Source organism: Conger conger, chromosome 13 (genome assembly GCF_963514075.1).
Source record: "Conger conger chromosome 13, fConCon1.1, whole genome shotgun sequence".
Lineage (NCBI taxonomy): Eukaryota > Metazoa > Chordata > Actinopteri > Anguilliformes > Congridae > Conger > Conger conger.
Window position 1 is genome coordinate 23428630 of NC_083772.1, and position 11573 is coordinate 23440202.

General features: G+C 48.9%; 1 protein-coding gene across 1 annotated transcript; it reads right to left on the minus strand.

Moving 5' to 3' along the window:
* Positions 1 to 8121: 8121 nt before the first annotated feature.
* LOC133107972 (frizzled-9-like) lies at positions 8122 to 10721 on the minus strand. The gene has a single exon (XM_061217336.1). It carries the CDS (start codon positions 9997 to 9999, stop codon positions 8242 to 8244), a length of 1758 nt encoding a protein of 585 aa, XP_061073320.1. The 5' UTR covers positions 10000 to 10721; the 3' UTR covers positions 8122 to 8241.
* Between the last annotated feature and the right edge of the window lie 852 nt (positions 10722 to 11573).

Genomic DNA, 11573 nt, shown 5'->3' on the forward strand with positions numbered 1-11573 from the left:
GTCCTGCGTTTCCACGGAGACTCGGCAGAGCATCGCCGTGGAAACCGCATCCCTCTGGCCTCAATCTGACACAGGCTCCGTTACCGCTGGGTCATGTGGCTTCGGACTTATCAGCAAGTGAGATCGGCAGCACGAGCGCTGCCGTCAAGTGCCGAGAGGTTGAGACCTCGAACCCCAGACCCTCCTTCAGAATACGGCTCTTTCACTCTGGACATGGTTATCTGTGTGTATTCCCTGGCTTTGGGTCAGCCATTTTAAATCCTTGCCTTCATGAGGACCAGTTCTCCCCCCCCCCACTGGTCTCTCTTTCAGCCTCACGGAGGTCAGTGTACATACCCGCTTCCCAATATTTTAGGAACTTTGCTTCTGTCCTAAAATAATACTGTGTATCAACCAAGGTTAGGGACAGCTCCTCTTCCAATCTCAACACAGTCTGCTCCGGAAATGATCTGAGATTCCAGTCAATAAAAAAAATGCCTGTGACGCTATGTGAGGATTTGGCAGTTGGTTAATGAACAGAAACGTGTTTTACTGTGTCAACCTTGATTTTTAAGGCGGAATCCCAAAACTGTGTTTGGAGTTAGGAGGAGCTGCTATGCACAGAATGGGGTCTGGTGGAGGGAAAGATTGAGGGAAAGTCTAAATGAAAGGAGGTACAGTTTCTGACATTTAAGGGCAAAGAAACGAGGCAAAGTAAATATCTGATCTCATTTCTCTCCTTCGAGTAAACGCTGGATGAGTACGGATGGGCAGATTATGGAGGGAAGGAGGAGGGTAAAAAACGAGTGGGCAGCAAAGAGAAAGTTAATGAATGAAAACATGAAAGCCTGTGACAACAAAACACCCCCCCCCCCCACACACACACACCCCTCACACACACACTCACACACACACACCAGAACTAGCCAAAGACAACAAAGCGATTCACAGAAAAAGAAGGAACAAGGGAGAGGCAGCTGCAGTTTGAGCGTCAGCTCAGATTCCCGCTTAAAAGAAAAGGCGGATGATTTTTCGGGAGGGAGGGGCCGGCGGTAACAGAGCCCCCTGTGAGGTTTTAATGGGAAACATTCAGGGGGGTATTTGAGTGGCAGCCGGCACATCGGGGCTGGTAATGCCTTGCAGATGGGAAGGTAAGACTATCCCCCTCGCCCCCCCCCCCCTCCAGACTCGGGCAGGCACCCTGGTGGGGCATCCCTGGGCCAGACACTGTCCCAGCCTGGGCCTGTGTGGGTTCTGACTAACAGGACAGCAGATGGCGGACACACAGTGTACAATGCAATACTGTGTGTCATGCACAGTGTACAGTGTAATACTGTGTTATGCACAGTGTACAGTGTAATACTGTGTTATGCACAGTGTGCAGTGTAATACTGTGTTATGCACAGTGTGCAGTGTAATACTGTGTTATGCACAGTGTGCAGTGTAATACTGTGTTATGCACACCCTGTGTTAAGACACCTAACCCCCAAATGCTCCTGACGACCTGGTCGGGGCCTTGCATGGCAGCCAATCGCCGTCGGTGTGTGACTGTGTGTATGAATGGGTGAATGGAGAAGCATCAATTGTACAGCGCTTTGGATAAAGGCGCTATATAAATGCCTGCCATTTACCATTTTACCATTTACCCCATCTCAAGTCCATTTCTGCATTTAGAAATATCAGAAAGTGAAGATGTTCAATGGGGTAGCTTTTGCAATAAATTAATTGGGTCTGCTATGCTTTTTTAAGTACAATAGATGTTTCCTTCAGATTCTGATGTTTGACTCTTTCTGAAGAAAAACATTAATAAAAATGTAAACATAAACATTTAATTTAAACAAACTTGAAACATTGCTAGAATTTTAGCCTCTCTTTGTTACTGGTTGCTCATAGTCTGCCACCCTCTGATTGGACAGCGCTAGGAGATTCATGGTGGAGATGAGGGAGGGAGGTGTGGCCCAGACTAGGTGACCTTGAGGGGGGGGGGGGGGGGGGGACTGGTCCGTGACCCAAGGTGCTTCCACATGGCTGGGGAATTAAAAAAGCGGAGAGAAATCACACCATCAGCAGCACCCGTGTGGCCTTTCTGGGATCTGTGTGCTTTTGGTCACCCTACACCCCTCACACACCCCCCTGATAAAACAAACCTGCCCCCAGCACACTGTAGAATCACTCACTTCACATTTAATTAAAGCTTAATTTGGAAAACAAATGGGGCCCCGGTCACATCCCCTGGCCCTCGCCTTGCGAAGGCCACTGAGCCACTGTTTCTTTTTACAGACCCAAGTGGGCCGCACCGTTTCCATGCGTAAGAGAATCCGTTGCCCCCCCATATGTGGGATTAGTGGGGGGGAACACAAACAGGGGATCGCACTGGGAACGTTCTCCCTTTCCTGCTGTCTCTGTGCACACACCACTGTGTGTATGTAGGGAATGTGTATCTCTGCGTGTACACCACTGCGTGTGTGTGTGAGTGTGTAGGGAACGTTCTCCCGTTCTCGCCGTCTCTGCATAAACACCAGGGTGCTCTCTCTCCCTCTCATCCACCGCCGTCTTTCACTTTCTCCTGCGATGGGCCTCCGGACGCGTCTGTTTTAGTAGCAAAGCCCCCTGTGTGAGTGTGTGACTGTTATTGTTACTGCCCTGTGTGTGTTACTGTGTGTGTATGTGTGTGTGTGTGTCGGGGTTCTGCAGCAGGAGGGTATATGTTGCTCTGTAGCCCATTAAGTCTGGTTAAGAGTTCCACTCTTGTTGGCAGTAACAGGACAAGCATAAATGACGTTCCTGCATCATTTCAGCGCTTCTACATGTTCTTGTCATGTAGTGGCGATCATCATCACATGCATTACACCGCAGGGATGCCCTGGAGGAATGAGCTTACTGGAATGTACTTCATTGGCTCAGGAGGTAGAGCAGTCGTCTGGCAGTCGGTGGGTTGCCAGTTCAATCCCGCCGCGTGTGTGTGTGTGAATGGGAGAATGAGAGGTATCAATTGTAAAGCGCTTTGGATAAACGCGCTGTATTAAAAATAAATAAATACAATAAAATAAAATGCATTCAATACAGTTCCTCTTTTGGGGGGGACTAGGTAGTAAATATTTGCCCAAAAATGTCTGACTGTCACGAGTCACAACCAGCACCTTGGTGACACATTAACAGGCGCAGACGGTCACTGTGAGTCATCTGCCAACACCCCAGCCCTCGGGTTGAACAGCCTGAAAACATCGCCGGACAGCTCCCACGTGTCCTGACCACACCCGCACCCGCGTCAAACACGGCACTTAGCATAACGCAGGTTTACATACAGACTCCCCAGGACTTCGGTTTGTTAACACCGTCTCGAAGAGCCCCTTCAGAGTGAGTCCATTAAATAATGAAAAGAGGTCTTCCTTTCTCTGTTTCTGAAGCAACTATCCGAATGGAGATGGGGGGGTGAGGGGGCTGGAGGCTGGGGGCTGGGTGGGGGAGGCCATGTTTGTCCTGGCCCAAACTAAGCACCGCCTGACGCAGCCGTCCAACCCAAACTCGCCACAAACTCCTCTGACCAAATATAGATCTTCAAAAGGGTAAGGAACACAATCCATTTCCAAATTCGCTGAACCTTTCCATCATTTGGAATATACTGAATATTTATTTAGCGATATTTTTGGATTAATGGGTAATGGACCAGACTTGGAGTGACCGCTGATTGTGTTTTTATGTGAAATCCCTCTCAGATTGGCCCGTTCAGGGTATCCCTTTATAAACAGTAACCTTAATGTAGCATCACGACAGATATACATGGATACACTCAGTGAGTAACTTGTTAGGTAGACCTATACACCAGCTTGTTAATGAAAATATCTAATCAGCCAATCATGTGGCCAATCGAATCAGCCAATCAGCCAATCATCAACTGAATGCATGAAAGCATGCAGACGTGGACAAGAGGTTCAGCTGCTTTTCAGACCCAATGTCAGAATGGGGAAGAAATGTGATCAAAGTGATCTTGACTGTGGATTAATTGTTGGTGCCAGACAGGGTGATATCTCAGAAACTGCTGCTTTCCTGGGATTTTCATGCACAACAGTCTCTAGAGTTTGCAGAGAATGGTGCAAAAAACAAAAAAACATCCAGTGAGCAGCAGTTCTGCGGGCAATCTGTAATAGCCTGCAGAAATTCCCATGATGCTCATGGACCCGAAGGGGCCTGAGGTCTGTCGCAGTGGCGAAGCAGAGGATGCTGGGTAGCGTGGTGAGGTCATTCTGGGACAGCACGGGCAGCATCTCTCTCCTTCCTGTTACTCTGTTCTTTTCAGAGCAGGTCAGGGACACACCATCGCTTTTATCTTCTGTGAATCTCTCTCTCTCCCTCCCTCCCTGCCTCTCTCTCGATCGAGGTGCTTTGTACTCTGAGAGAGGTGGAGGTGGCTGCCTAGCAACCGGCCTGGAGTGACAGCTGAGAATGAGGCGGAGCTCTGACCTGCATGGCTGTTGAGGGCCCTGTGATCGGCCGGCCCCTGGAGGTAGTGAGAGGCTGCTGTGTGTCCTCTTTTCCTCGTCCAGCACCCAGCACTCAGCACTCTCACAAACTTGCTCATCTCCAAATGAAAAGTGTCAGTTCTGAACTTTATTTCTACCTATTTTCAAAACAAAATCAGATCTTGTGACTATCCTGCAACCTACGGAGATAAAACAGCATGGTATAAGCCACCAGGTGTGCTTGTGTCAATTCTGGGGACAGAAGGTTCTCATCTGAGAATAGTCTCCACCTGGAGACTGATGTGCTCTTCAGAGTTGTGGCCTTGTGAGTGTCTGAGCAACAGTATCATGGATGTGTGAAACAATCTGGTGTGTGTGTGCATTTGTGTGTATTAGTAGGAGAGTGTAAGCAGACATGAGTGTAGTATTGGGGGGTGGGGTGCTGTTGGTGGTGTGACAAAAGAGGGAGGGCTTCTCAATTCTGAAACGGCGCACTTTGGCGGAAAAGCCTCTTTTTGGACCTGCAGGTTTTTCAGTGAGCTTTTACAATGCGCTCATTACCACATCAAAACAGCCCGAGAAAGGGATAGCTCCTAGGGGGGGTTGGCGTAATGAGCATGGGGGGGTGGGGGTAATGAGGTACTCTTTTTCCCTCCACTTTTCTGGCTCTTTTGAAGAAGGGTGGAGTGGGGGTGACCATAATCATTCCTTTAATCAAACCCACAGGCAGCAAGAGGCCTTTTCTTCAGAGCCTCTCACACACACACACTCACACACATAAAGATGCTGGATATCGCCAGCTCTCTCTCACCCTTTCACTTATACACACACACACACACACACACCTACATGCCCTTTCACTTTCTCTTTCACACACACACACACACACACACACACACACACACACACACACTGGATATCTCCAGCTCTCTCTCACCCTTTCACTTATACACACACACACACACCTATGTACCCTTTCACTCTCTTTTTCTCTGTCTGTCACACACACACCCATACACACACAGATACTGGATATCTCCAGCTTTCTCTCACCCTTTCACTCACACACACACCTACGTGCCCATACACACACACACAGAACACACACACACTGGATATTTCCAGCTCTCTCTAACCCTTTTACTTATACACACACTTACGCACCCTTTCACTCTATCACACACACAGACACACCCATACACATGCACACAGGCACAGATACAGGATATTTCCAGCTCTCTCACCCTTTCACTCATACACACACACCTATGCGCCCCCCCCCTCCCTCTCTCTCTCTCTCTCTCTCTCTCACATACACACACACACAGACACATACACCCACGCATTGGCCCACTTGCATACACACATGCAAATACACACATTTGCAGATGCATACACACACACACAAATATTGTATATCTCCAGCTCTCTCTCACCCTTTCACTTACACACACACACACACACACACACACACACACCCACGCATTGACGCATACTTGCATACACACATGCAAATACACACACACACACACACACACACAATGATTCTCCATGTTCCTGAATTATAAACCTGAAAGGAAACATGCACTCATTTAACTTTACAGTTGCCTTTAAACACGGTTTAAACACACAGGGGTCTGAGCTGCGGGCTCCTAAACGAGCTGCTTTTTAAAACTATTAAATGTACCACAAATTTTAAACAGAGTAGCCTATGTTCCATGCTGCTGTGATTAATAAAAATAACGAGCACTACTACAGAAAGAAGCATCCCAACACTGGTGAAACAGCCAGCCAGTAACACAGCTCCCAAATAAACAAACCGGCACCCAATTAAGTACACACGCCGTTAAAATAAACTGTAAAAAGAGTGCAGGTCACCTCGAGGGCGCGCTCAGGCTGCATAATCACCTCACTCATTATTTCGCATTACATTCATCTAATTTGTGTACTCGTTTGGAATTTCTGCCCGAGCTAACATAAAAAAATGCTACTTCAACCACATAATTGCTAAATATAAGTTACTAAAGTAGCCTATTATGCGGATTGTCGCTGTATTAGTTTGGACAGACGTTGAATAACAGAAAGGCCTGCAGGACACAGAACTCGATGACATTGCCTTCATAAATTGTCATACATTTATATCACAGTATATTTCAATATTTTATCCAAAAAATGTATTACAATTATAGGCTAACCATAGGCAACCAGAGAGTTTGTTTTTCTTAAATGACGCATTAAAAAGTAATCGTATCTGAGAGCATAAATGTTTGATAGGTTAAAGGCATTAAAGGTTAAAGCTGCATCGTAGCACCCGTTACCATGACAACCTTTGAGAGACCCCAATCCTCTCATCTGAGACAAAGCGGCAATTTGCGCGCGAACGCTGAGAGAAGCCGTGCACGCGTATACGGTACCGTTCCGTTCCCAAGGCAACCTGTAGCTCGCACTCGCAGTGTCCTGAACTTATCAATGGCAAACGAAAAACGGTAATAGTTTAAACGACTTGTAAGCAACATTTGGTAAAGACAGGTCTTGTAAAGACAGTCTGATTCCACCATGTGTATATGCATGGATATAATCTCAAAATCACATACAATCCAATTTTTCATCAAAGCCTGTTCCTTCAACGCTTTCGCTTCATTTAACACTTTGTTTAGGTCACTGAAATCCTTTCAGTAGACTCAACTGAGTTTTTTAATGTATCTTAATCAAACACAACCACTGACAATATGTCATCGTTGAAAATATATAAACATGTTTTTATTACAATATATTTTGAACATTTATGTTATAAAAAGGCACCTTAGCTTTCTCCTTCCTCCTGCCATTACAATACAGATTTATACAAAAAAACATTCATTCCAAATGTGGGGAACACCATGGAGGACAAATTAAATACACATAAAATAAATAAATTTAAACCTTTTTCTTTACAGATTTCTTTTTTTTCTTTTCTTTTTTTTGCCATAAAAGGAGGATACAAGACATCCATTTTATGTGATAAGCTGGTACATTTGCCTGGAAACAGAGTGAGAAAAGCAGCACACTTCTCACTGCAAGCTGAAATGGGCCACTTCCCTTTCCCTTGATAAAAGCTGTCTGTAGTTCTGTGTGGAACACATCCAGTGGGATTTAATTTGTTATTCTACAGTCCTGGATAATATATAGTCTTATTTCTAGCCAGCTTTAAGAAAGGGGTGATAACGACCATCGCTGCCAAGACCTGTTACAGATGCAAACTGCTGCCATATATTCAGACCCTGCATTCCCCGTTTTATAGCTTTGTCCATAACAGGGGTCAAATAAAAAAATTGGGAGTACATGTGGGTCTCAGAGGTGCGTGGGGGAGTCCAGGTAGGGGTCAGTTTTGGTCATGTTGGGGTGCAGTCTCAGAGGTGCGTGGGGGAGTCCAGGTAGGGGTCAGTTTTGGTCATGTTGGGGTGCAGTCTCAGAGGTGCGTGGGGGAGTCCAGGTAGGGGTCAGTTTTGGTCATGTTGGGGTGCAGTCTCAGAGGTGCGTGGGGGAGTCCAGGTAGGGGTCAGTTTTGGTCATGTTGGGGTGCAGTCTCAGAGGTGCGTGGGGGAGTCCAGGTAGGGGTCAGTTTTGGTCATGTTGGGGTGCAGTCTCAGAGGTGCGTGGGGGAGTCCAGGTGGGGGTCAGTTTTGGTCATGTTGGGGTGCAGTCTCAGAGGTGCGTGGGGGAGTCCAGGTAGGGGTCAGTTTTGGTCATGTTGGGGTGCAGTCTCAGAGGTGCGTGGGGGAGTCCAGGTAGGGGTCAGTTTTGGTCATGTTGGGGTGCAGTCTCAGAGGTGCGTGGGGGAGTCCAGGTAGGGGTCAGTTTTGGTCATGTGGAGCACGACGGCGGGGGCCTTGTAGTGACAGGGCGTCCTGCCACAGCCGTCGGCGCTGCAGGGTTTGCGGTGGGTCCTTACCCCCAGCCTCCCGCTGCACAGGCCCTGCCACGTCTGCAGGGTCTTGGAGCTCCAGGTCCAGACCCCGCTGGTGATCCCCACCACCAGGGACATGAAGATCTTCAGCATGAACACCTCCACGGCGGGAAGCGAGGCCTCCATGGAGCAGCCGTCGCTCCTGCGGCCTGCCACGGAGGCGCACACCTGCTCTGTCCCGCGGAACCGCCAGTACTCCACGTTCAGCCGCTCGTAGAAGTAGCAGATGATCACGCAGGTGGCCGGCACGGTGTAGAGGATGGAGTAGAGCCCGATCTTCACCATCAGCTTCTCCAGCTTCTCCGTGTTGGTGCCCTCCGTCTGCATCACCCGCCGGATGTGGAAGAGGGCCACGAACCCCGTCAGGGTGAAGGAGGTGCCCAGGACCAGGTAGCAGGAGAGGGGCACCAGGACGAAGCCGGTCAGGGCCCCCACGTCCATGCTGCCCACGTAGCACAGCCCTGTCAGCTCGTCCCCCGCCACCTTCCTCATGGTGAGGATGACGATGGTCTTCATGGCGGGGATCCCCCACGCCGCCATGTGGAAGTAGCTGCTGTGGGCCTCGATGGCCTCGTGACCCCACTTCCTGCCGGCCGCCAGGAACCAGGTGAGCGTGAGGACCACCCACCAGAGCGAGCTGGCCATGCCGAAGTAGTAGAGGATGAGGAAGACCATGGTGCAGCCCGTGCTCTCCAGGCCCTCCTGGATGATGTAGAGCTGGCCGTTCTCACGGTCGCATGCGATGTTCTCCGCGCCCGCCACCGCGCGGATGACAAATGCCACGGAGTAGACGTTGTAGCACATGGCGAGGAAGACGATAGGCCTCTCAGGGTACTGGAAGCGCTGCGGGTCCAGGAGGAAGGTGAGCACAGTGAAGGCGGTGGAGACGAAGCAGAGGGCCGACCACGCAGTCATCCAGACGAAGGCGAAGTCCTTGTCCCGCCGCGACCAGAGGACGTCGACGACCGGGGAGCACCGTGGGGCACAGGAGCCACTCTTCTCCACAAACTGGAACTTCTCTGGGTTCTCACATGCCCCCCCCAGGCCCCCGGCTGAGCGCCCGCCCCCCGCTCCGGGGGGTCTGGGCCGGGGGGGCACGGGCAGCATGCCCTCCCCCTTCTTGGCCTCGGGCTTGGTGTCGTTCTCGGGGGCCTCCATGCACAGGGCGTTGGGGTCGTTCTTGGTGGGCAGCCGGGAGCAGTCGAGCGAGTCGGGCCAGCCGAAGCTGAACTTCTCCATAATGGGCGAGCACCTGTGCCGGGCTTGCTCGCACATGGGCCGGCAGGCAGGGATGGAGCTGGACACCTTGTCGGTGCACATGGGCGCGTACAGCGAGCACAGGAAGAAGCGCAGGTGCACGTCGCAGCCGTACTCCACCAGCGGGGCGAACTCATTCAGCTTGATGGCTGCCTCGTTCTGGTTCTCGTGCCGCAGGAGGTTAGGCATGCGGGTCATGTTGTAACCGATGCCCTGGCACATGGGAATGACGACGGGCTCACACTGCGCCTGCATGCGGCGCTCAGGGTCTCCGTACACTCCCGTTTCGAAGCTGGAGCTGGCACCCACCAGCTGGCACCACAGCGACACCAGGATCTTCAGACGAACGGCTTCCATGCTAGTCCTTAAATCGCACGTTTACGTCATGCGCAAGCGCTTAAGCAAAAATGAAAGAAATCCACGTGCAACAAAAACCTTTCCTAAATACAGTGTCCTGCTGGAAACAACAACAACAACAACAAAAAAGCTAGGCTTTGAAACAGCTGGTAGATGGTTGACCAGCTCAGACCAGCTCCACACTCAACATGATTTGACCAGCTCAAGCTATGCTTTCAAACAGCTGGTAGCTGGTCATTGCTGGATTTTACACAAGGGTGCGATACGGTTTCAAAGTCCGTTCAGCGCAAACTAAAATTGCACATCTGTGTGTATCGTGTTCAGCACAAATCCTCCTAATAAACGGTACTGCAGACCCCGGTTAAATCATTCTCCTCTGGAATAGCACCTCCTACGCAAAAAAGTCCTACGCAAAAAAGAAACGCGATATAGGTTATACGGTTTCACGCCAACATTAAGAGTAAAGAGGCATTGAAACGACGGCATGCTTGGCAAACATTATGAATGAAATCGCTGTGAAAGCAAATAACGGCAGCAATCCAATCTATGAGCTGTTATTTACCTCATTCAGTATCGTTCTTGTTGTCTTTTGTTTCAGCGAATAGTCTTTGGAAGTTGATCTATTCTTAAGAGTGCAGTTTCCATTGAATGGTGTGCAAGGCGCGCAGCTGCTTTGAATAGTTTACAGGAGTCGCTGCGTTCAGCGCTGCCCCACACTCCTTCTATCCATCCCTTGTGAAGACTAAACTTTCTACTCCCGCTGCCTCTTCTCAACAGGGGATGAGAAGGCGTGACGTTCCGCCCATGGCTCGCCATATAAGGCTTGAAAAAAATTTTTTTTTGTTGCATAGATATCCGCCCTCTTTCTGCGACATGGTTCAAGCCAGAAACGTTCCTCGTTCTTGCATGTCAGTAAACTTGTCTCTCGCGTGTAATTATGGATAATGATCTTGTTTTCGTATGTACCCTTGAAATAAATAAATAATTAACTTGAAAACCGTGACACCAATTTCAACCGTGACACCAATTTCAACCGTGACATCAATTTTACATTGTACTGCCCGACGTAGCATGTCGCAATACCAATTCATTAATGTCACGCATCACATGATTGGCATTGGCCCATACATTGTGTCTGTATCGTGTATCCTTATGCCAGAAGTACCGAAATATGAAACCTTTTTTATTCTCTCTCAATTTTATAGCCTACGACTGTAACGTGTTTAGTATGTCTCGGTTTCTGAATTAACGAGACACTAGCCAATTTTGCATGACCGCACATAAGAAAAAATATCCAATACAAACTAGACGTTTGGCAACTTCGTTTTTACGATTTACATTACTCCCACTTATTCAATGTGTACGCGTTTCCAATATTTTTACAGTTACTCTGAGCTGTCAGTGTTTTGGCAAATACTATTTTAATTAAAAACTGAATGTTAACTAAATAAGTTGGTGGTAAAAGGATTGTTGATACCATCTAGTGACAAGATAAAGTATTGCAGCCGTAACGTACAGAGAGAACGCTGGAGCTCGCGATTGCGTATTGGGACCTGATTGATTGTCACAGGGAA

Excerpts from the sequence above, each read along its gene's own strand:
- LOC133107972 (XM_061217336.1), bottom strand. The coding sequence starts at position 9,999 with ATGGAAGCCGTTCGTCTGAAGATCCTGGTGTCGCTGTGGTGCCAGCTG.